Source organism: Hyposmocoma kahamanoa, unplaced genomic scaffold, assembly GCF_003589595.1.
Source record: "Hyposmocoma kahamanoa isolate Upper Pololo Valley unplaced genomic scaffold, ASM358959v1 66, whole genome shotgun sequence".
Taxonomy (NCBI): Eukaryota; Metazoa; Arthropoda; class Insecta; order Lepidoptera; family Cosmopterigidae; genus Hyposmocoma; species Hyposmocoma kahamanoa.
In genome coordinates, this window is record NW_020653854.1 from 15,998,472 (window position 1) to 16,025,875 (window position 27,404).

A 27,404-nucleotide genomic window follows, 5' to 3' on the forward strand; every position below is an offset into this window, starting at 1 on the left:
TTGAAGGGATTGTCTATATGGGAAATGTGATTCCTGCAGTGAGATTTAAAACCTTAAATCTCGGCCTGTGATTACTCTAGCTCTCTTTACCCTGCAATCTTGAAATCAACCCCCGTAGCATGGCTATGCATGATAATCGCGACCCGCGAGATAAAATTGAAATAAGCGCGCGCTATTGGCTGTCCAATATAATAATATAGGATAATTTTCTACCTTAGCATACGTAAATCGTAAGAATGAGTATTCAACTTCTATAATTTAGGTAACTGCTCAATAAATATCATAGAGAAATACTAAAGATATTTATTTTATGTGCTTCCTTAAATGTCACAAGTTTAACTAACGAAGTTGGTGGCATTTACGAGTATCGCCAACTTGTTTAGTTTCGCCTGGTTTTGCGTCCGTTATAATTTTCTTTTATAAAGTTTTCGCTTCACACGTCTACTCACTACCGACAAACGTATTTGTTTTAGAACTAAGATCGAACACTAAGAAGTATTCCATCGATCCGGCTGGATACGAACCAGCGCCTTTAGCATACCGTGGCTGACGCTCTCCCCGCTGAGCTACGGAACGAACCAGCAGACCTTACAAATTTTTCTATGTGCTCTTGGTTTTTAACGACTTTTTGCCGTAGCGCCGTGTAATTTCACAAAAATAATTGATTTTTCATGGTATTAAAACAACGTGATATATATTAAAAATATTATTCTTCTATTTATTATTCCCTGATTTTGTCACAGATGCTCGTTTGTGGATTTTGTGGAAATATTGTATAAAAAGAACACAACAAAATATTTAAATCAATAAAGCGATCATTGATCTGTAGCGAACAGGCGAGGTTACCAATTCGCTAAAATTACCTCGTCCCAAACGGATCATTCGAGATTCGATATCGATAAAATACGTGTTTTGACTGTTCATTGTAATAAATAAAATTTTTACAGACAAAGAACTGTAACTCTAAATTAAATTTCAGATTGAATTGGGAAACATGCTGTTGCCAGCAAAGGCATCCTTTTGACCAGAATACGCGGCAGCACTAACAGACGTTATAAGATTTACAACTATCGGTTCGATCTGAAGTTAACCTTTTGTTCCTGTATGAAGTATTGTAAGAGACAGTTATGTAGAACTAATATATTTATATAGAATTTTATTTGGTGCACAAATTACGCAAAATGCCGTCATGCGTTTATTATCGTATTGAGATATTTTTTTCATAAAGATTTAGGTCGCGCAGCCTTGATTGTTTCTAAAAATGCAATTTTGTTCCTTTCATTTTTCAATGTTAACCTTAGTTAACCACCTTCCAATTCAGCCTAACCACGTATTTTCTAATTAAAATCTAGTACTAAAACAGAACGTTTTACTCGCCAGTGCTGTAACATTTTTATCACCCATTTTGGGCTGGGAGTTTATATTAATCATCAAGTTTATATTCGACGCCGTCATTTCAATGTTAACGATGTTGTTCTTTATAACTTGGGTTGCGCCGTGGAGACAGTTGCCTAACGATTTGAAGAATGTTCAAGTTTTTATATGCGTTCTTGGGTCATTTAACGCTGGGTGATAAAATAGCTCTTTAGTACACGATTGTATTACATGACATCGAATTCATCTGCTTCAATTTTAATTTGATCGATGACAGGAACTTTATGTATGTCATATCAACCAATTGATTATAATTTATTAATATAAAGATCGAACATTTAGAAAAAAATCCTTCTAAAAATGGAACGGTTTGCTAGAAGACGTCGGTTCGAATCCGGCCGGATCGAAGGATTTTTTTCTAAGTGTTCGATCTATGCATTAATAAATTATAATAACAAAGTAGTGGAGTAATTTCACAAAAAATAATTGAATTTTATTCTTTAATTTCCCTTCGAGTTCACATTGGAATACTCGCCCGTTACCTAACGGGCGTTTTTCATATGTTCAAATTTCAATTAGGGGTTGCGGAACAGCTATTTAAGTTAGTTAAAAATACATTATAATACTCGTTACAATAACTTCACAGCTGTAAATTCAGTTATCGGTTTTCTCCACTTTCTCTGGGTAATGCTTGAGCTTTTAAACATGACTTTACCAACTTTTTCATTGTTACTTCTAAAAGTGGTATGATTGGTTTTTGCATTTTCAAACAGTTTTGAAACAAATAATTGATTGTAGAAAATTTGCACCATTTCCAAGTTAACGAATTTTGGTCTGAATTAAACATAAACAATCAAGAAGCTAATTACTAAGTACTAAAACTTAATTTAATGTTTCATTTTCACAAAAGCCTCTAACTAGTACTCGTAAATAACACATGTTCCACCATAGCTTTTTGCAGTGTTATCAAGAATGAGTATGTAGGTAAGAAAGTTTCACACACGTAGGCACTAGCGTTACAACTAGAAATCTATGTGACCTTGTCGATTGCATGGGAATCCTATGCGTGTGATAGAGATAGAATCACGCAAGTGAGGCTGCGACCTTGATATATATGGAAGTTGTGTTGTGAGACTTGTGAGCCGCGTGTGCGTTGGAAGTTACCAGGAACGCAGAATCGCTTAGAGAGTTTCTATCTGGCTAAGACAACATAGGGCAAACGGAGTATGTCAGAGAAAATACTTTTTTGATTTAAGGAAGTCGGGTGATGATCGTGGTATGCTTTAAGTAGATGTCATTTCATACTGAGAAGATTTTTACAGTAATTTTGAAATAATTACTTTAAAAACGCTATGAGTGTTATAAAATAAATTATCTATTTAAATAATTGACGACGGCGGCGACCTTACTCATTTAGCACTAATTGTGCTAATTAAGTAAGGTCCAGGGTTCGATTCCCAATAGCATCAATTTGGGATAAGTATGATTTTTTTCCGAATTGTTTCTGGTCTTAGTGTTCTAGATAGTGCTCCGGAGTTAATTTTGATGATCTTGTACTCAAGATACAGGTATTTCTTTGGTTTGAGGTCAGAAAACTGGAGTAGTATCTCTGGCTTTTTTTTTTCACACATTGCGCAAAAACTTTTGTATGAAGACAAGACCGTTATTATTATTGGTGTAGAAATCCATCAAAATCCTGTTTATCAACTATTAACGAGTATAGTAAATAGTTTTGTTACACAAATTCGCTGACAAATTTCTCTGATAGGATTTCTAACGCTAACCTTTTGATCATCGACATCAAGCGAAACCCTTCCCAGAATTGTTATATCAACGTGTTTTCCAATATTAAGAACCATTTTACTGTTTTCATTGTACAAACACGTACGAGTTGGCTATCAATTTCAGGTTTATGTGTTGTAAATGCTCTCGTCTGCATGCACTTCGACGTGCGTCTAAAAGAGACAGATATAGGGAGGCATCATAGGAAAATTTTCTATGGATGTGTGTTCGAATGCACCGAAGAAGTATTCTGTTCAACGCTGGAGTTATACAGTAACATTTACTGTTGAAACGTCTAGTGTACATTACTTTTAAAGTTAGTTATACTAAACGATATGCTTCTATGAAAAGTAGCAATGGATAAGAATTAAAAGATATTTGCTACTTTGAATTTGTACACTCGTGTAAATGGAAGCGGGATACCTGTCTGTACATATATGTGCCTCGTGCATACGAGAATACTAGATTCAGAGAACTACTACTAAGTTCTTACGTCCTAGTGATTTCTAAGAACGTCTAATGCTTTAAAGAATCTAATGTCCTGAGATGCCAAATGGAACTAAAACTTAGGTTCCGTATATAGAGAAAGTTCAAATTGATTTTTTTCTGAAGTGGTGTAATTTTTTTTCGATAGAACTGTTTTAATTTGATAATAAATTATCAATTTCTTACATTATAGCGATTACTATACACTGCAAATAAAAGTACCTATATTTTTCCTGTCTAAAGTCGTGTATAATATATATGTAATCGAAATAATATTCGGCAACATGATGTAAGTTCCACTGAACGCCTGAGTTGTGTCCACACTCGGCGCCGCTTCACTTGTGATGTTGTCACACTGCACTTTGTCATCACGTCACATTGGTATTTGTATATATATATATATATATATAATAAAATTCCATTTTGGTTATAATTAATTACAATAATTAATTAGTTTAACTTTTAAAATTGAAATTGAAACAGGACGTAAATATTTTAAAACAGCCGTGAAAAATTGTCTGTCACCGATTTTACACTTCCAACTAATAACAAATATTTTCTTATTCCGACTAGAGAAGGTAAAAGAGGTTCATTGTCTCTGCCTACCCCGGCCGAAGACAGGCGTGTTGATAAGTGTGTAGATATGAAATCTTTATAGAAATAGTAAATTTATAGTTAACAAGATATTATTATGTTTTTAAAGATGGAGATATATCCAACAAAGTGTCGAATAAATCCATTAATTCCATATGTTATATAATATATCTTCAGTGATATTGTGGTACGTAACTCTATTTCCTTCTTTAAATGCAAACGATAAATACATGCGATGCAGCGGGAACTATGGGGTATAGTGTTCTCTCAGATACCAGGCTAACAGAAATTCACAAAGCATCGATTTGAAGAATTGCATGTGTGAGACACCTGTCCCGCCACAAACTGGCACGCCAGTATATGATACACGCTGGTACCGTAAGCGGAGTACAGGTTTCTTTTTATCATGTAACATTTATAGTGATATTAATGGCATTTGATTGACGTGTAGTTACTATGTAGAAGACACCGAAAGGTGTGCAAGATTGTTTAGGATGTTATTTTACACAGGATCTAACTGCACTCCCTATAACAAAATCGAGTGTTGCATATTTCTATAATTGTAATAATTATCTTACCCATCTATTCACACGTACTTTGTATTAATGGTAAGAATCATTTCTTACAAATCTTGTAGACGTTTGGGATATCTCTGTATACCTTTAGCGTCTAATCTTTTTATGATAAGTAATTAGAGACCAGTGAACTTAGAAGTGCTTAACTACGTGTAGACAACAAGAACTAGTGTCATAAGAGAACTATTTATAACACTATTTGGCAATCTGATTAATTTAATTTATCCTTTACGTTGCATTTTTATTGTTATGAATAAGATCAATTTGTAACCTAGGTATAATAAAGCCTGATCATACATCAAAAATGTTTTTATAACATAAAAGTCATAAAAATAATACTAACTATAACAAACAAATTATTTTCTATTGTATTTAAATCGCACTAACTTACATGCAAGTTGCATGCAAAGGAAAAGGAAAACAGAAAAGCATAGACGAATTTCGTTCATAGAATCTTTAAAGCTCTCTCCTGAAAAGTTGCAATTTTTACCCAAAACTTTTTAAACCAAAGGTGCAAATTATTGAAATTTGTTATTGTATAATGGTGGCTATCGTACCTTTTATTTAAATCTAGTCTGCCGATTCTCTCACTAATCTTCATACCTACATAAATATTGTAGTGGATGGTGGTAACTTAGTAAACAATTGGACTTACCAAATACGATACATCCTGCAATCGTAATCCAAATAATATTCGGCAACATGATGCAAGTTTCACTGAACGCCTGAAGAGATTTGTGTCCACGCTCGGCGCCGCTTCATTTGTGATGTTGTCACACTGCACTTTGTCATCACTTCACATTGGTATTTGTCACTAAGCTATTTCACTTAACACTATCACTAAATGGCTTCTATCTGAAACAATATGAAAGAGAAAAATTAGTTGTGTCACGCGGTACTTACAACAAGAAAGCTCCAAAATCGTAAAAGTCAAGTTGATGTGCTCTTGACTATATTAGATACACATACTAACAACTCGTGTAGTTATAATGTTAACCCATACATTTTGGCGGTAATTTAAATTGTCGTTGCACTAAATAAATATTATATACAAGGTACTCCAAAGGTGTTCATGACAAAATACCGAATATAAGATCCTGCGGACTGTATGACAATTTAAATTTGTATATCAATGGCGCATCGGTACTCACTGTAAATATTTGTGTTTCAATTGCCATTCGGAAATCACTTTATAATACACAATTAAAATTAAAATGTGCAATATTTATTGTTCTGTTGTGTAAACGGGTAATTCAAAATTTATTAAAAAAGACAATTAGTTAGCAGCAGAGCTCCTTGTGAAAGTGTTCGTCCAGGGAAGTACTGCCACCTTACCGTAAGGGTGTTGGCAAGCACATGGGATTTGTCAACTTATTACTCAGGTTACGGGCGCAGTAGCAGAGCCACTCAGGTTTTTGTGATTTAAAGTTCCGCGTGGCACTATAAGTGCTATGGACAGGCGTGTCGCTTATCACTGGACGCACGACTTGTTCATCTCGTCGCTTGATATCATAAAAAAAACTTAGTTATATAGTTTAAAAAACGTTCTTTTTAGGAAAAATAAAAGAAGGATTTTTTTAATAAGGTTCCTTCTTACTTTAAAATTGCTTCCAAAAAGTAATGCACCCAAAGCCTACCTTTCCCAATGATGCTAATAAGCATTATCCTACAGGGATTTATTGTAGCAGTATTTTTGCATTTAATGTATCTTAGGCCTTTGTATCTTTAGAAATCAACTGTTTACCTTTAATTAGATTCATAAATAATTTAATATTAACATAAATATCATCTTGGTCTAACTTAAGTGCTGGTATGCCTCAAGACGGCGTACTTTCCCCCTTACTCTTTTCCATTTTTATTAATAATATTGCCCGTGTAATTTCTTCTCCCTTCCACCTGTATGCTGACGATTTTCAACTCTATCGTAACTTTGAGGTGGGCGAGGTATCTCAGACTGTAGCGGCTCTCAATTTTGATTTGTGTGCCATTCAGTTATGGGCTAAGTCATTTGGTCTCCTGGTTAATCCCGCTAAGTCTCAAGCTATGATTGTAGGTAGTAGCAGATTAAGGTGCAAGTTGGATTGGTCCTCGGTACCTACGTTGGTATATGATGGAATTACCATTGCATATACTGACAAAGTAAGAAACTTGGGGTTAGTAATGGACAGCATCTTATCTTGGACTTCTCATGTCAATAAGGTCTGTAGACGAATGCACTAGTCATTCCATTCTCTCAAACGATTCCAATACTTTCCCCCTTTTCACATCAAAATTATGCTTGCCCAAACCCTTCTTCTTCCCATACTCGACTATTTGATGTTTGTTACTTGGATTTAACCGGAGAGCTTCTGAACAAACTAGAGCGCCTACAAAACCAAGCTATCGGATTTATTTTCGGATTGCGTAAATATGATCATGTCTCCGAATTTCGCGCTCGTTTAAAATGGCTGCCAGTTCGCCTCCGCCGTGATGTGCATGTCCTGTCCACACTATTTAATATACTTAATGACCATAACTCCCCCTCCTACCTTCGTTGCCAGTTTAAGCTGCTGCCCCCTCCTATCCGCTCAAACGTACTTGCATCACTAAAATGCTCGTTCGTCACAGCTGCAATATAAATTTCTTTTTTAACTCTTTTTGTTCTCGAGCATTTGTGGAACAGACTCCCTTCTCACATCCAATCTATTCCGTCAAGAAAAGGTTGATAGCGCACTTTCTTGCGGAACTCTCTACGTAATCTCTCTCTCTCGTAAAATGTCTTTATTTATTTTTATTTTTTATTATTTATTTTCTATTTGCATGCTAAGTTTATTATTTGTCTCCTTCCTTTTGAACGACTTTTGTATCCACGGCCTTAGGTTGGCTGGAAGAGATCTCTTTTAGAAGTCCACATTTGCTCACTTTTTCTATAACTAAGTTTTCTGACGTATTTTTGGTGCAATAAGGAATATATACTTACCGTTAAAGTTGTATTTTTAGTTAGTCATTAGTAATATGTATTTACGTCAAAAATGCTGTATTTGTTAAACTTAAACATTCCAATTTAAGATACCTTGGGTATTCTAGATTTTTTTTGAGAAGATGCGTCAGAGAAAATCTAAATTTTCCGAGAAAAGGCAACATACGCCAAGAAACGTAGGTGTGAAATCTAATATCATTAACTTCGTAGTGTTTGTATACCTTGGTTGTGTAGTTATGCAATTTCGTACTATTTTACTTGTATTCAATGATGTTAAGACTACTCAGGTAGAAAGGTAAAAACTTCTTTTAATAGATTTACTGTAATATAGGTATTATACATTTTCAAATCAAACCTTGAGGTACCAGAAAAGGTTTAATGTCATTGATAAATTACGAGTGCAATTATGTATATATATTTTTGTAATTGTAGCCTTAAGTTTATTTATAATTTCACCCTTTGGAAGGTGAGGATCGCACACGTTTGCCTAGATCTAATAAAAGATTTATGTTCAGAAACATCATTTAGTCATTAGGTCGTACAATATGTGGCAACGATTTATTTTTATTTGCTTTATTTTGATCATTTCTCTTTTCTGTTCTGGCTTCTGACATATTTTAAGTAACTTATAGAAATCTCTCATTCAGCTATTTCAAGTAAACAAAAGTAGTCGACAATTAATTGTAAATAAAAAAGGTGGGTACTGTTGACGCTCGTGATTTTATTTTTTTTCCACCCTCTAAGCGCTCATGCCACAGACACGTGATTGAAATTATTATTTTTTATTTGGGTGACATTGTGTGGGCTCTAAATTAACTTTCCAGCCTTTAAAAAGCCTTTCCTCTAACTAGACAACTCAATATGCAAGTAAAAGAGTTTCAAGCGATGGTCTACTTGGTCATAGCGCGGCAAACGACGCCGACCATAACGCCCGAGCTTTCTCTCGTATTGAAGCCAATTATTTTGTCAGAGAAACTAAACCGTTTACAGATTCTTTTGCATAATGTTTTACAATTGCACACAAAATATATTTATTCAAGAAGTAAAATACAGGAATGACACATACTAACAACTTTTTTGTATAACACCAAATGACAGGGCGATGCTTGACGACAGAAATAGGTAAGGTAGGCAGTGACAAGTCCCATGTGTCTGTAATTTCACCAGCACAAGAGTACGGACTCTTGAAAACATTATTATTTTGTGGCAGAAATAGGTAAGGTGGCAGTACTTCCCTGGATGAACTCTTTCACAAGGAGCTCTACTGCTGCTAACTAGCTTAAATAGGCATAGTTAAGAGCACATCAAACTTGAACCATTGTTTTTACAATCGCCATAGAGTTCAATTTATATCTTAAGTGTCAAGGTCGAGATGCTTCAGACCTTGTACAGCTACATTGAACTAACAAAATGGCCTTTCTTTCTGTGGGGTTCTTAATAATGTCTAGCAGAGTACCTACGTGTCACTATATTTACTCTCAATATTGTACGACAAAAATTGGACTGATAGGAAACGCAAGGTTTGGAATCTACATCACAAATCTAATTAGCGTTTATGTATATAAGTACAATTCATAGTATATTATGGAGAGTAAGAAATAAACATCACAGACAAGTGACAACGCTCGCAGCTGGTAGTTCAGAGTGTAGTCACATGAGTTGAAGTCAAGCTGCATTGCTTTTCAACAATTGAAATTTGTCCGAAAAAAGTATGGATGCAGGACGTGTGGCGGTATCACATCCATTCTGTGAAGTTTGCCATTCATTAAACATCACATCACAACGGAACATTTTAGTGATTTTTTCTAAGATACGATATTTCTAACGAAAAAATGGCCATAACAGCATATTACTCTTACGCTTACGCTTATGCATGGCTAAGCTACGGGGTAATTTTGTGGGGAAATAGTACGCAAGTAGGTTCACTATTAATCCTACTGAAAAAATGCATAAGAATCATAAAACATTTAAAGAATACCGATAACTGTAAACCATATTGAAGAATTAAGAAATATTAACATTATTATCGATATACATTCTAGGAATTGCCAAATTTTTAAATAAAACAGGAGACCTAGCACGTTGCTTTGGCTTTTTTTATCAAGATACCAAAACAAATTCATCATGCCAACATCGAAAATGGAAATGCATAGATCAAGCCCCCTAGCTATGTCAATTAAAATTTTCAATAAAATACCGGAAAATTTCAAATCAGAACAAGATACGTCATCATTTGTATATAAACTAAAAGACCTACTAATACAAAAAACTTATTATACAATTGGTGAACATTTGAATGATAAGATAATAACTGCATAAATATTAATAATAATTCTTATAAACATTTCCTTTGACGTGACATATATAAACTAAATGTTTTTATCATTGACCTACCTTTTATACTTAATTGACATTTACTATTATTGAACTGGTTTTGACATACCTAACTTTTATCACGTTTTTGACATAATAATATTATCATAATTTACGAACATTTGTTAGGACTATTTTTTTTTTGTGTTAATAATTTATTTTCTTCAAGCATCATTTTGTCCAATTTTGACCATAAATTAATTAATTGAATGATTTAAAAAAGTATCACTTATTATGCTTCTTAATGTTAATTATTGTGATCTAAATTTTTATTATTAGTTTTGATAAATTTCATAATAGTTGTGTTAGTAATTATCATTGCAATGCCCTTACAGGGTTCATCTGCTGGAAAACTATTATGTAACACCTCTGTTAATCCACATGACACAATGAATAAATGAATTATGAATCTACTATAGCCGTAGATATAATCACTACGACCGTAGTGACGAGGTAGCGACGTGAAGATCTAAAAAAGGTAAAATAAAATTTCAAGTTGTGATGCGTTCACCATGCACTTGACGTGTAGTCTTAACAAACTGCCTTTCGACAGCATTCCAACTGATATAATATAGTTGCGAAGCAGCCGGAATGTACCCCATGTGATTGCACACTTAGTTGTATGTACTTATATAATATTGTAATCATGTCAACCTGAACCGTTTGCTTTATGAAGCAGACTAAGAACCTAATGGACATTATTCAGCTTGCATTATAAAGATGAAAGCACTTTTGAATGTATCATTAACAGGATCGCCGACCGCGGATAAAGGTCACCTTGTCCGTTTGTCCTACTCACGACTGTTTAAAAGTTTGAATACCATAAAATAATATTATTATCAATATAATATTAATATAAATATTATTATCTGTGTCATAAGGAGCCAATAAATTAAAAATATTTATTAAGTTTCTTGTGATGTTCGATCATCAAAGACACAGTAAACGTATTTTTAATCCTATAAGCTCAAAAACTCTTTTTGCAGTAACGTATTACTTACTTAACCCGTGTATTGCAGCTGGAGGTTTAGGTGTACATTATTCACTGTATTTACATAGGGGAAAGCGGGGCGGTTTGATACAGGGGGCACATTCATACCTACATTATCTCGATACCTTCAAAGATAATATTAGTTGTGATAATACTTTGGAAGTGTGAGTAATAGACATACGATGATGCAGCTCACCAGTAAGCCGTTGTCGTTCGACAGGACACAAAGTGTTTTCACTGCCGTTGGCTAAAAAAATAAGCGACACAAATACGAGTGCCACAGAAGTTTTGTTCACTTTACAGGGTTTTATGTCTTAATACAGGGTAAACTAGTGTTTTCAGTAACTAGAATTGCTTGTATTTTTGAGAGAATATATAAATTTTTTTTTAATAATTTTTTTCTAAATTGACCGGTGGGATACTTTTATACTAATAAGTGGAGCAATTTGGTATGTACAAAAGAGTTTCTATTAGTTAATTTGTACGAAAAATGCAAAACTATTTTAACAAGTTATTGTAATGAAGTGAACTAGTGACATTTTATGATATAATCAGCTCTTCCTGAAGTATTTCTACTTCCAAGAGTACATTGCAAAGAACACTTTTCAAATGATGCCCTAGAAAGAAGTCTTGATCTAGCAATTGCTGAGGCACATATAGCATCACAATTTATGAACAATTGATCACTTAGTGCTGATAATACGTGGTAATTATTAGTTATACCATCGATTAGGTAGACAAAATATTAATTGTAATTTCATTTGGTAGCCCAAAAGTTAAAATTAAAAAAAGTGTGCGAATCTACCCCGCTTCCCCCTATGTAAGCCCTAGCCACACAAGACGTGTACGCAGAGACTATGGAATGCCACTTTACACTATCCTGACTCAACTCTCGAGCCTCACATACATCAACTACCCTTTTCATACAACTTCTTTTATTCTTGTCACTTCGGATCCCAGCCTTTTTGAGGACATCACTGATCTGGTCAATGTAAGTCCTTCTGGGATGTCCTCTTACAATCTTTCCATCCACATTCGCATCATAAATCTGTTTGGTTATACTATTAAAACAAATAACTCTTAAAACACATAGAGGTAATGTAAAAAAAAAAATTTAAAGAAATTTGAAAGTAGTAATTTTGTCCAAAAATTAAAAAGTTTTTTTTTATAATATCAAGTGACGGGACGAACAAGTCGTGCGCCTGATAGTAAGCTACACGCCTGTCCATTACAATTGTAGTTTCCTCAGAGCTTTAAATCGCAAAGATCCGATGGGCACTGCCACTGCGCCCGTCACGCTGAGACATGAGTTGACAAATCCCATGTGCCTGTAATTTCATCAGCACTCTTACCCTTCAAAACCGGAACGCCGTAATGCTGACATTACTGCTTGGCGGCATAAATAAGTGAAGTGGCAGTACTTCCATCGGTGAACTCTTTCACAAGGAGCCCTACTGCTACTAAACAATTACTTCATTAATAGTTACCCTATATATAGTTCCACTACAGGGTACAAGTCCCTCTTACATTCCAAGGGCTTGGTCTGTACTACCCGTGTGGGCCCAATGTGGATTAAAAATTTCACACACATAATTAAAATGCTTTGCAGATATGTGCAGGTTTTCTCACGATGGTTTAGTTCACCGAAAACACTCATGGTAAAGTTGAAATTAAATTTGGCACATAAATTTCGAAAATCTTAGATATGCAAGCAATCCCTGATTCGGACACACGACCTACAGCTAGAGAGACGGTAAGTCAAACCATTAGGCTATCACGGCCGTGTAAAATTAACAATAATGTAAAATATTATGTAATTTCATAAAAAGCAATCGAATATCATGGTCGCCGGATACATTCTGCACTTCTATAAGCTTCATGACAATAATATGAAATATTATTATAAATTTTATGATAAGACATTGGAATAGTTGGCATTTTTTGTTGGTTGTTTTTTCTCAGCTGACATAGTCTTCCGAAAGAGTGGTAGACTCACTTGCATTAATTAAAGATCTTGAGGTGATAGTAATTTTTGATAAATTGCCTAATAATTTAGATAACCCAGTATTAGTAGTATGAAAAATTATCTATTAAAGGAAAGGGATTCACTGGAAATTACTAGAGCAAGTGACCAAGTGAAGTCGTGTTCGTATGTGTCGAGTCAACGGTGATCAGTCATTCTTGACTCGATGCGTATGTACCTTTACATACATTTTAAGTCAGGCCTAAGCGATACCTTTAAGCTTACATAAGCTATTTTACAGCCATTCTACGTTATTTATGACAAAAATACCCTACCAGGCTCATTTATACTTACACTGAAATTTCAATGGCTACTTAAAAAGGTATTTTAAGGGGAAAGGTTTCTTTATGGGTACATATATTTCACGACTTTTTGCGTTGATAGGTATACATTTTTTATGTCTTTACAAACAAAATAAGTAAGCACTTGTACAGATTTTTGAGCGGATTAGAAAACACACGCAGTAATGTGAGCATTACTGGGTTCCGGTTTTAAAGGGTAAGGGTGCTGGTGCGGAAAAGTCGTACTCTCCTCTTTAATAAAAGCGTCTTAAACAATTATTAATGGCGGGCATCGTACTTTTTTTGGGTAAATAACTGTTTTTGTTTCTAGAGTGTTTTTGTGACTACTGATGGATAATCGTCCAAGGAAGTACTGCCACCTATTTCTGCCGCCAAGCAGTAATGTGAGCATTACTGTGTTTCGGTTTTGAAACGTAAAGGTGCCGGTGAAATTACAGGCATACGGGACTTATCAACTTATGTCTTAGGGTGACGGGCACAGTGGCAGTGCCCCTCACATCTTTGTGATTTAAAGCTCTGTTATGGAAAACAAAGATCTACAACAAGCACATAGAAAAATTCGTAAGGTCCGCTAGTTTGTACCGTGTGGCTTAGTTGACATAGCGCCTGACACGGTTTGCTAGAAGACATTGGTTCGTATCCAGCAAGAACGAAGGATTTTTAAAAAAATGTTCTATATTTGTATTAATAATTATAACAAACAGTGGAGTGATTTCACAAAAGTAGTTGAATATCATGGTGGTTATACATCGTAACATTCAATAACTTAAAAACTTGTATTTTAGTTTCAAGAACATTGCACTACAAATAATAAAACCTCTTATTAACGTGCCTGTACTTATTAGACAGGCATTAGGGCAATGTTCATAATTACAACTGTTTTATAGTCACGATTGGATTGTTCTGACGTCAATACACAATAGGGCAAAAAATGCGAAGCTGATTTTTTTTTTGTCCTTATTGTACAGATCATATTTTTTTATAAATATTGACAGTGTGACAAGTGCACATTCCTTACTTAAGTAAGTAGTAGTTAACTACTAGAAATTTGGTAATGAAACACTCTATTATAAGTAAATTTAGTAAATCGTAAACATGTGTGGTGGTTAATGAGCATTGTCATTATAAAAATCTTAATAGTACAGTGAATAAGTAGACGACAAAGAATGAAGAGGAAAAAGAAGCAAGGCATTAAAAAGTATAAAAATAAATCTTTACCCAAAAAGAGAATTACGTCGACGAGACCAAATCAGTACGAAAAAGTTTAAACATAAAGAGAAAAATCATAAATCAAATAGAATAATAAAAACAATTGCTGTAAAGAATAAAAATACAAAATTAATTAAAGACTTTAGAAAAGTTCAACTTTAAATATAATTAATAGAAAGTCAATTGGAAACTCGTGAGCATTTGGAAATGTAAAAAGTGCTTAATTTAATGATGCAACCTACGTAAGCTAGAGAAAGTACAGGAAAGCGTGCTTAGTCATTTGATTTGCTGCCCATGATCATTCGATAAATCAATATAATTAGAAAGTTTATTGACGAACTTAGATAAGGTTTTATTTGCGCTGAAAAATTTAAACTGAAACTTACATTAAAAGTTAAACCTCTATGACGCAATCACAATCTCCGTTGTATGGCAAAATCACAGAACAATTGTTGCGTCTATCAAATTTAAGTAGACACAAATATTTAAGTTAATGTTCTATTAAAAAGTTCGAAAATTACAAAATAGCGATAGCGTCAAGCGACATTCATGTGCCGGATCTCGCGGCTGACTGCGCACACGCACAAGTCATGACAATGACATCAAACCCCCACTCTAAGCAACAAATTCAAGTACAATTTCCAACCTTACCACGGAACATAAAGATACCATTGTAGCTAGTAGAGATGCTTTGAACGGGGAATTAACAGTTTACCAGCGTATTTGGAAAACACAAGAATTGTTTTATCACAATTGTACGGAGTTCAAAGAGGTGCTCAAAAGCGTGCAAATGCTTTCAATTGCAATCCTTTTGTTTTGTCTGAATCAATTGGTATTAAAAATTGAAATGTAAATATCCTTAGAACTTCATATTATTTTGCTATTTTATCACTGACAATAGGTTCATCATCATTATATCCATTACTTTTGTATTGCTAATGTTAACATTAGTTTTTTTTGTACAAAACAAGACTAAAATATAGAGTTATGTTTTGTGCTATATCTAGATCTGTAGGCTCAGCATGAGCCCGAAGACAAAAGTTATCCCTTCTTCAAACTGTCAATTTTCGTTCAAAGAAGAGATAACTTTTGTCTTGGGGCTCGTAAAGCCTGCTGAACCATGCAAAATTGTAAAATAATTTCACTATAAAATCTGCGTTACCGGAATTTTGGTTAAAATGAGATTTAAACAATGTAAACAAATTTTATCTATAAATCTAGATTATCAGAAATTTATTCATGTTTATAAATGGAAAAATCCCAAAATATTAATTGTTGTAAATGCTCTCACGCACGTATATACGAAGACCTTTTTAGTTTCCGAATTTTCATGAGAGTATCTGAAATTTATCAAAGTGAAAAACGAAAGAAAAGTATGATTTTCATATCTTCTTGAAATTCGTATTGACATTTTACACGGTAATGTATTTTTTTTTATTATTATTTATAACTTACATAGCTTATAATAAGTGAACATACATAAAACGGTGTCGCTTAAACCTATTACAGATTTTTCTGTACACCGCTGCTTATAATAATTGTTTATGTTTTGCAAAATGAGTATACATATATTTCAAAATCCAATTACGCGCAACTCTAATGTTGTACCAACATACGTAAGTTCGCAGTGCGTCAAAAAATAATGGAATAACAAATCGCTTGACGATAGCATTTTACTAAATACTAGTTTCCATAACCTTTATTAATGTAAGTATAGTATTTTTTAAATCTTAGATCCTGAAGTGGTGACCTTAGTGATAATTTTTTACCATAATATTCGTATCATTAATGTTACCCTAGATATTACTGCCCTCCTTGTCATAAACAACGCATTTGCATTTTGGTAACTTTCGAGATATAGACATTTCAATTACTCTGATTTTGAACTGAAACTAAATAAGATATAATAAAACCGCTTATAGGGAGCTGTAGTTCTCGTTTTGCTGATTCCAGATATTTAATGACTCAATTTCGCTAAAATTGCCGGTAACGTTGTTTATTATAAAGGCGACAGATTAGATACTAGTTCTTTAAACTTAACGTTACTAAGTAGTAGCTGTCTTTGTAAAGATGGGAATGTAAAAAAACATGATGGATTTCCGGACAACAAGAAGCGACAATAGATTTTTTATCTATCATGAATAAAATACCCAGTCAGGGGATGGCCGGTGGCATTTTTTATCGCAACCGAATTTACTGTTATTTTATATTTAAAACTAATTAATAATTTGCAATTGTGTGTGCACGAATAATGAAATTAATGAATGATTTTGGTAAATTCGGTACCAGAAAAGCCTCAAAACAACAACAATTAGTGTCAAAACTGGCATTTTTACCTCACTGTCTCCAGAGAGGTAGCGTTGTGCTCAACATGTTGAAGACGAGAATTATTTAGTTCGAATAATACAGCCGCTTCGCCGGTGCAAAAGTCTAGCATTAGGTTTACGTACGTTTTTATATGACAGAAATATTAACTCGTATGATCGTTTTAAAGATATGCGGTGACTCCTTTGTCAATACAACCACAATGGCTAGTGCTGCTATCCATGACCGAAATCTAATTTAATTACTGACTTTATTTTTGTAGACCTTGGTGGCCCAACGGTTCCACTATGGGCGCTGAATGCAGAGGGCCTGGGTTAGATTTCCGTTTGGACTAATTTGAGAAATGAACTTTTCTGAATGAGTTCTTGTTTGTGTGTTCCGGGTAATGCCTTGCAGTGAATTCGGTAGCTCTGGTACTCAAGAGTACAGAGAATTCCCTAATTTGAGGCCAAACAATTTGTGGGGTTGTCTAGCACATTATTATTATTATTTAGATTACCGACTTCAGCGTATGACTTTACAGAACGTAACGATAAACGATTAAAAATGATGTAGTCGATCTCGATACATTATAAGTTTATTTTTTGTTGGGATATTTTTTAAAGGGTATATAATGACTGTGGACACTATCTTGAAAGCAGCTATATGGTCAGGAGTGGGACAGTATAAACTGGAAATATCTTACTTACTTCATTTATTTTGTTTGAAAATAAGACATATTTTTTTATAAACATAAGTTGACAAGTCTCATTCAAGACCGGAACGTAGCAATGCCCTCATTACTGCTTGGCGGCAGAAAAGAATATGGTGGTAGTACTTCCCAGGACGAACTTTTTAACAAGGAGCTCTACTGCTATTAATTAGTACTACTGTGTTGATTACATTAATTATAATAAATTTTAATATGTAAACCTGAACAACGAGAAGGCAGGAGGCTTGAAAATTATGCTTATTTTGTAAACCTGTACAGGTTTTCTTAGGCAATAAAAGTAATAAAATTATGTACTAAAATTGTCTATTAACTAATAAAGTAAAAGGTAAAAATAAAATCCATATTATTATTAAAAAATTCTGTTAAAGTGAATGTGACAGTTTTCATTTAGATTTTTGGCAAATAAATAATAATTAGGAAAATAAATAATAGTATGTCAAATCACAATTACCGACTACAGTTTTTTTTATATATATTTTATTATTACTTTTTTATTATTTTTTTATTTTATATATTTTTTGTTATGTCTTAAATTGTGAAACAAAAAATCATGTAAAACATTCTTTTTCTACTAACAAATATGACGTTCCTCCAACGACTTACCAAAATTCAATACTCGAATCTGGGGAGATGTGCGGGCGCACACGTGATCGTGGTCACTGACTCTAACGGTAGCTCCATGCCAGTGGACCGTGCCTAGCTTCCATGTGCAATTATAGATTCATATGATAGTGTCGATAGTAATAGAACATCGGATAATTTGTAAGCACGGAGATTTCAAGTGATAGTTAGCTTCAATTTAGCGTTTAATTATTGACATTTTTAGGCAAATGATTTCAGGGTATAACTTGACGGACGATTTTACGGAACCCGACAACATAATTCGCTACTTCTCAAAAATAGTCACTCAAACCAAAGTAGCTCATATTTTCACGTGCTGAAAAGCTGTACTTTTTATGATACCAAATAACGGACCGAACAAGTCGTGGATCTAGAGCTACTCAGGTACGCAAAGATCTGGGGGACACTGCCGCTGCACCCGTCACATAAGTTGACAAGTCCCATGTGTCAGTAATTTCACCGGCACCCTTACCTTTGAAAACATTACTATTTTGCGGCAGAAATAGATAAGGTGGCAGTACTTCCATGGACGAACTCTTTCACAAGGAGCTCTACTGCTAGCTGTATTCAAAATGTACTAAATGTAATTGCTAATAAGACACAGAGCTAGACAACATTGGGCTGGTGTACTATTGTTTGACTTCGGACGCCAGATACGACTCAGTTTTTTTTAAATGTATATTTTATTATATATATTATGTATTTTCCTGATAAATTAGGTGTTTTCGAGATAGGTCACTATTCTGAACAGCTATCGATATTTCATCGATTTCTAAGTTGTTTTTTTTTATCTTAGGGTCGAGTTAATTGAGGTAGGAAGGTGAGGTACACGATACAGTAGCCAAAACGTTAGTTTATAAAAAAAACATAAGATTACATACATGACACACATTAACTCAGTTGGTTAAGAGCGGTGGCCCCGGCATGGCAACAGATACTGCTCAAGTACAGTCAGTCAGTAAAGTATTTTCACAAAAAATATATGAATATCATTATAGTATAACATCATTATAAATATACAAGATAAACGTAAGATTATAGTTATGTTCGTTTTTTTAAATAAAGTTTGAATTTTTTTTGCAAGTTGTACATCAGAATTTTTATGTCTCTACTGAGCACCTTAATAAGGGTCAATAAGCCGCTTTTAAAGTGTGGGTTTACTTGTCAGCAGCATTCTCGCCAAACCTGATGATGTCACCAAACTCGCTTACTAAAATAGATCCTCCTCTGTGCATAAATAATATTCAATAATGCGGCAATAATAATGTCTAAATTACGTACTATATAAATCTTCTTATTCGGGCATACAATATATTTAACATTCCAACTATTTCTATTTTTATTTATTACTTCGCTAACAGTCATTACAATAATAGGGGAAAGTATGGGATATAGGAACAGCAACTAAATTGTACCACCTTCAATCTCAAAAAGTATTTTTGTAATTGTTTTATTGGCATAACCCAGCGTTATGGTTCATGCAATGAAGTTAGACGATATTGAACGTCTGTGTTTTCTATTGAAAAATCTTTTTTTGTTTGTTATTTTTAATGTAAATTTTATAGATACGTCTCAAGAGTGTAGTTAACTTAAATATAAGCATACGGTGTTTATAATTTACAGCACAGAAGTGTAATTTATCTACAATCAACTGACATGAAACGATTGCCGGCATTTACAGGCTATATTTTATTAAATTTGTTTTTATAATGTAATCATAATGTTGGCTAAAATGGACCAATAGTGTAAAATGTATGGATATTTAAACGGTCTTGGACAATCCAGATAGCAAGCCTTAGATCAGAGGGCAAGGATAATGAATATGCTAAACACAAAAGATATTACCATGATTAAGAGTTGATTGGACACAGTGTGCGCGGTTCCCTAATCGGAACCAAGAGCAATTGTCTTATGTGAAGAGCTTATTTTTTATTAGTAGGTTTGTTACCTAGACTAATTCTAATGTATGTTAAATTATGTTTCATTGTAATTTTTTATTTGTTTTACCTCACAGCCTGTTGAAGCTCAATTTAGCAACCCCGTGGTCCAAATTACAGAACCAGCCGTTAAATTGGAACAAAGCTCGGATCTCACATTGATTTTTTAGATGACTGTAACAATTTTCGTCGATTAATGATTCATAAATACAAAATCTAATAATTATTGTTTCATTTTATACAATAGATGTTTCAAAAAATCAGGAAAATATATATTTAAAACGCGTTTCATAAAAAATAGTGCAAATGAATACATCGAATAACCTATATCTATTAAATTAAGTGTGGTGGAGATCTTCTTTAATACATATGCAATTACAGCCTGCAAATATAACGTCTAATTTTAAGTTATTTTTAAAAATAGTGTATTAAAACCTTAAGAACAATAACTAAATGAAGAAAACACATACAAAAAAGAGAAACAATAATCTCAGAATGTATCAAAAAAAAGAAAAAATTACATAAACTGTTATTACCACAAAATGATGTACTAAATGTAGACAAAAACTTAATTTCATTTTAGGGCGTTATACGAGTACAAGACTACGAAATGGAGAACTCACTATAAGATTATCTATTGGATAGATCAACGACTTGGGCCCAAAGTCTGTAAATTTTCTTGAAACCACTAAGCATTGTAATTCCACTGAGACTCCAGCAAAATTATACTGCAATTATGATAATATTTGTTATTCTGCTGAAATCTAGTTGCAATGGCAGTGGAGTCTTCAACTCAATAGAGTGTCAGTGGAATGGCAATAACGGCTTTCATTCATCCAATCACTAACGATCGATGTTGCCTCAATAAACCAATTACGGAAATTACCTTTGGTCCTTTGCCCACAATAGTTTTAAGCTTTTTTTGTTTTTGTGTGTGAGCAATAAAGTGTATATCTATCTATCTACTACGCATATATCTTAAAGTTCAAATTCGTCTTCTTAATCGCATCCTCACTACTGAGGAACGTGACTCCACTTCATCCTGCCAACCTTTGCCTCCATCGGTTGCGATCAGTCGCATGTTGTAGTGCGGCGCTGACAAGTATCTCTAGTTGCTCGGAGATCTAATCCGACAACCTTTTGGGACTCCTGCCCCTAGGTCGCTTTCCCTACACTTTTGTGATATTTATGTCAAATAATTAGTACACTTCGCCATAGTCGTACCATCGATTAGCTATTGAAGAGTAGAATACTAGAAAACTACAATGACAGTTGAATAGTAGCTCGATGGCTAACCATCGACAAGCCACTACTCTTTTAAGTTTTAACCGAATACCAAACATACAAAATCCTGCCATTAACATTATCAACAAACAACTGAGATGATTTAAAATTCACAGATTCGAGCTCTGGTGAAGGTTACAGACATTCGATGCAAGTGGCCTAAGACTCTATATTATTAAAACCTATGGCTTTGTCTCACGTTCTACTTTTAAACCGCAACTACATCAGCAGAAGTGTGACCGGACAGTGGATACGTTCGAGGGTGTCGCTATAACTGTTTGAAGTTGCGATGTAGAAATTTGTGTGGTTGCATGTGGTGTCATAAATAGCACTGTCATTTTGGCGACAGCAGTTGACACCGATCGCAAATATGATATGAATGTCACAATTTAAAATATAATGGGAATCTGCCTTACGAATGAGCAATAGACTTTAATCAATATGACGATTTCAAGTGTAATTTGCTTACTTCTGAAAGAAAGATTATTTGAGTTTTTAATGTTAAGGGATAATATTATGATGTTATTACATATTTATGTTGATATTATTGTTTATGTCTCTAACGTAAACATATAGAAAAGTCATACAAAAACCTCTAAAATATAGAAAATAAAGTAGTTCAATTAAAAAATATAAATAAATACAAACAAATGTAGAAACGTCAAATAAAAATAAAATTATAATTTCTTCGCAAGAAAGTCCTCTACATTGTACAATTAATTATCCAATAAAAGTAGTTCTAGTCGGGTATATAAAACGTTTCGTCGTTTGTAACACTTTAGGTTTTTTGGGAAGGTTTTCGTTGAATCGGGGACTGATTACCCGCGAATTTCCCGTTGCGAGTTCAGTAACGTATTTTAGTTTTCACTAAAACTGGGCTCGGCCTCCGCCTGTACGTTGCTTATAATTGTTCATGTTGTGAGGCGGTTATTATATCATAAATGTATTGTGAATCGCCGCCAGTAAATGATGTTTTTTAAAATGGTTTCTTTTTCTCCAAGTGGCGAGACGAACAAGTTGTACGCCTGGTGTTAAGCTACACGAATGTCCATAGCAGTTGCAATGCCACTCAGGACTTTAAATCGCAAATATCTGTGGGACAATGTCACTGCACCTGTCACCTCCAAGCATAAGTTGACAAGACCCATATGCCTGTAATTTCACCAGCACCCTTCAAAACTTGAATACAGAATGCTTACGTTACTGCTTGCCGGTAGAAACAAGAAAGGTGGCAGCACTTTCCTCTACGAATTATTTAATTAGGAGCCTAGTAAAAGTAGTGGGCATTTTGATTGTGGATGTTGTGATGTGATTTAAAAGTGATACGTACGTGTGGACAGAACCTATGTTCAGCAGTGACGTTTATTGGCTATGGATGGTGAATATGCAACTGAAACCTTTTACTTCCCAAATGTTTTTCAGAAACCGTCTGCTAACAAAATATATCCATACTCGGTAACGTGATTAATTGTTTATCAATAAAGTTAAACTCTTTTGTTTTTCGGTTCATTGAAATAAAACATGATAAATATCTCCCGTGGAAATAATGGTAGATATTTATCATTCTCATAGCAAAAATCATGATGATTTAACAAAAAATAAATGAAACCAAGGTCACATTTTGATTGCATGATTTTACAAAAGTGTAACGTTCGTTCACCGTCATAACCTGTTAATTTTAACTGTGAAATTTCAATTGCAATATTGATGTCATACCGTCTCTATTATTATATTATTATTATTATTATATTATATATATTATATTAAATAGTCTTTTAATAATATAAAGTTTGTTGAATGTTGTTGTTCGATGTTTTACTATCATAATATTAAATTCTTTTTTTTGTGAAATTATTCCATGTGTTTGTTATCTTAATTAAATATTAATAGAAAAACATTTTTTTAAATACAATAAATTAAATATTAATACAAATACAAAGAAAAACACTAAGCAAAATTTCTTTTTTCCGGCTGGATTTGAACCAGCGCCTTCAGCATACCGTGCATAGCGCTCTCCCGACTAAGCTACGGAACGAACCAGCAGACATTGTAATTGCATTGAGACTCCACTGAGGTTTTTTGGCAATAATATTTATAGTCTCAATACAGTGTCAGTGGAATGGCACAGGTGGCATTCATTCATTCATTCAATGCCTCACGATTGATGTTGCCATACTAATACTAGCATGAAAATTACCATGCATACTTTAATGTTTATCTCTTATAATTGGCAATTAAGCGTTCAAATTAAATATTCATACCTAATATTAATAGACTGCATTATCTACTCTTAACTTTTAACATTTTCCTAGCTTCAATTGAGGATTTTAAAATTTATGAGTATTCTCAACAAAGCCGCCATTCTTTTTGCATTAAAGTTCACTATGCTAACGACAAAACCTGCAAGTAATATTACGCCCAAGGTGAACCAGTCTCTGACAGTTTATTGATCTGATCAATACGCGAAGTCACTTGTTTTCTATCATGGCTCTATGATATTTGCGAGGCTTCGTAAGCAATCGTAAATCTGTACGTGAAAAAAGTACCGTAGTCCCATTTTTGTATGCGACTATTATGTATATTAAGAGTCTTCAAGTCAGATACAAAGCACCCACAAACTTGAATGTTTGGTTCTATGAAGGCTAAATTCTTGTTTGTTCCTTGTTTCAATCTCGAAGAACGTTTAATAAAAAAAGAATTAAAAAACTCTTGTTCAGTTGAAAAACAGTTTAAAAATAGAATTTATTTAGCAGAACAATTAACTGGCAAAACGTGTAACACGCTGTGCTTCATTACGTTTCGATAGAATGAAATTCTTTACAATTCTAAAACCTTTTCTTTTATCAGCGGAATTGTATGAAATTTTGTAATTGCTTGTATCAATGAACATGTTGCAAATGAGACAAAGTTACTTTTATTAGATGTCTCAACTAACATAGAGATACTAATACTTAAAATCAGTTTTACGACCTCAGTAGCCCAACGGTTTCCTCTGTCGGCGATGGATAAAGGGGCCTGAGTTCAATTCAGCAAACCTTTTTTTAGAAATTTCTTAAAAAAGCGGTCGGGGCGTACTTTGTCTTTTTTTAGCAAATGATCATGAGAGTTTTTAAGGAGCCATTACGGTTGTATAGTCACTAGCAGGCATTGCCATTTTTTTCTAAATCCTGATTTCTGAACCTCTATATCGATAATGTAATTCATTATATCGCTGGCTTTCAAGTATAGTACCTTAATACAAAATAGTCCCTTTTTGACTAATTACTGTTTCTTCAGAAAATGCTACATTTTATGTGAAGGGAATCGAGCTTATTTTGGTTAAAATAATCACATATCAACATTGCAATGGCCTACGATTTGTCCATTTATTTTGCATGGCAAACACGTCTCAGATTTTTGTTTTTATACCTTCTTCCAGCTGAATAACGTGCTTTTGAGATGGGTCGCTATTCTAGAAAGCTATCGATGTACTGTCTATTTTTATGTTACTTTCGACATGCGTTTAATTTTCGATTGAGGGATTAATTTAACGGTATTCATGAAAATATAACATTTTTGACAATATATGTTCATATCGAGTTCTTTGGTTTTATGAAATTGTTATGCGTTGGAAATGAAAGAATGTTTCGGAACTAAGATGCGTATATTGTTTTCGTTCCAAAATGGGAAACGTAAGTTTGTTTGATAAAAAATAAATATATACAAGTACGCAAATTAGATCCGAAAAAATTGTTTAATTATATTTGTCATCACTCTCAATTGGCCACTTAATTAATACTACATTTTTTAATTTTGTCTCACTACACCAACCTATTTTTCAACTTTAATCCATTATATAGAAAGTATGCGTAGCAAAATACTGGTAAATAAAATTATTACAAAAGATTCCGGATTTCCAGAACTTTTTTGTATATAACGCTTTAGATGAATCGTTTGTATGACATTTCTATACACACTTGGGCCTTACCATGAACTCTTATTACAGTTTTATATAGGTTCGTAACGACAAAAAAGCGGGATTGTGTGTGTATATACACTTCATGTAGCGCTATCTCACAATTATTCATTTTAGGTCCTGAACTGAATCGTAATACATAGGGCGCACTATAAGTTTCCGGAACTGACCACTTACATAAACAATATTTAAAAAGTAATTACAATATTTGAAAATGGAAATCTTTGGCTGTAGAATACAGCTTGTTTCATCTGACTGACCTGGCGTACTCCACTAAACCCCCCCCGGGTTTACCTCCCGCCGGTTGAGTCGGCACCGTAGGGTCGGTGCACATTCACCACGACGTCGCCCGGAGCCATGTGACATACCATGAGATTTGGGCATCTTTAGACAAAGGTATGAGTCAAATACAATCAATACTAAACATTTGGGTGTGAAAAGCTGTGCTCTCGATGGATCCCACACAAGTTGAAGTTGAGGCTCAAGAAACGGAACCCGTCACTTGGTGCAATGCTATGCTTACCAGATTCAACGAAGGGTCGTCAAATTTGGTGTGGGATATAGTGACAGGTGACGAAACATGAATTTATAGTTACGATCCAAAAACAAAAAGGCAATCGAGCGTATGGGTCTTTCGAGACGAGCCGAAACCAACTAAAGTGGCGCACGTGCAAAGTGCCTCTAAGCGGATGATTGCTTCTTTTTTTAATAAAACTGGACACGGGGCTACTGTTGCTTTGGAGTATCGTTGTACCACGAATAGTGATTGGTATACGACCATTTGTTTGCCGGAAGTTACTGACAAACTCCGTAAAAATAACCGTAAACGCCATATTATCTTGCACCACGATAATGCCATTTCTCACATGGTCAGACAGACAAATGAATTTTCGAAGGTGAACAACGTTGACCTTATGAGCCATCCCGCGTACAGTTCCTACCTTTTTTTTTTTTTTTTGACGGGGGGGAAATCTTTATGGATACCCCTGAGCCCAGGGAGACTCAGGGGTTATGTGGGGACTCTCCCTCCAGACTGGAGGGCCTACCCCACTAAAACCCCCCCGTACAGTTCCTACCTGGCACCTTGTGACTTCTTTTATGTATTTCCAAAAAATAAGAATTAGTTACGCGGTCAACGATTTTCATCACTTGAAGAGGCTGCCGAAGAGTATGAAAAATATGTTTCAGGGATTGTCACGGAGGAGTGGCATAAATGTTTTCAAAATTGGTTCATTCGTATGAAAAAGTGCATAAACATTTCTGACCATTTATAGTATGTTTTTCTTATTCATTCCGGAAACTTATAGTGCACCCCACGTATGAGTTCATGGTAAGGCCGCTGTTCTCGAAATTTTCTCATAATTTTTATTTTAACTCCAAAAGCTCCATGTATATTTCTTGGAATTGAGCTTATAACAGCCGAGAGGTTGCAAATTAAGTTGTATTGCTGAAACAGTAATACATAAATATGTGCAATGAAAAAAACATATTTTTACAAATTTATTTACAGCTTAGTAGCTAGTTCCATAAATAGGAATTGCAACTGTAGAACGGGCAATAAATGATGTGAACGTATTGTATTTTAATCATCAGTACTATCAACATTTCATTTCAAATGCAAAAACGATATTACTTTAAAATAAAGTGAGGTCAGATTTACTATAAATTTTGCGACGCGTTTATTTTGCTTTTAGACAACTCTTTTTAACTGACTTAAAAAAAAGAAGGAGGTTCTCAATTCCACTGAATGTTTTTTTTTTGTATGTATGTTACGCGAAATTTGTGAAACGATTTTGATGATTCTTTTTTTGTTGGAAAGACGGTCCTATTAAATTTGGAGAAAATATTCCACCTCTAGGTTGGTAAATTAGGGGATGAATGACTTTTGAGGTCGGTTTTTTA

General features: G+C 34.1%; 1 protein-coding gene across 2 annotated transcripts in view; it reads right to left on the minus strand.

Annotated features, from left to right (window-relative positions):
* The window catches only part of LOC113231793 (tyrosine kinase receptor Cad96Ca), an 86,196-nt gene that overhangs the window by 32,118 nt on the left and 26,674 nt on the right, over window positions 1-27,404 (minus strand). The window contains exons 1-2 of one of the 2 annotated variants that reach the window (XM_026466326.1): window positions 15,055-15,233; window positions 5,467-5,666 (exon numbers count right to left, since the gene is read on the minus strand). In XM_026466326.1, the coding sequence (XP_026322111.1) occupies window positions 5,467-5,515 (49 nt within the window). In that variant the 5' untranslated portion in view covers window positions 5,516-5,666; window positions 15,055-15,233. Of the gene's footprint in view, window positions 1-5,466; window positions 5,667-15,054; window positions 15,234-27,404 lie in introns of those variants that run through there. The other variant, XM_026466325.1, reaches the window with a different exon arrangement.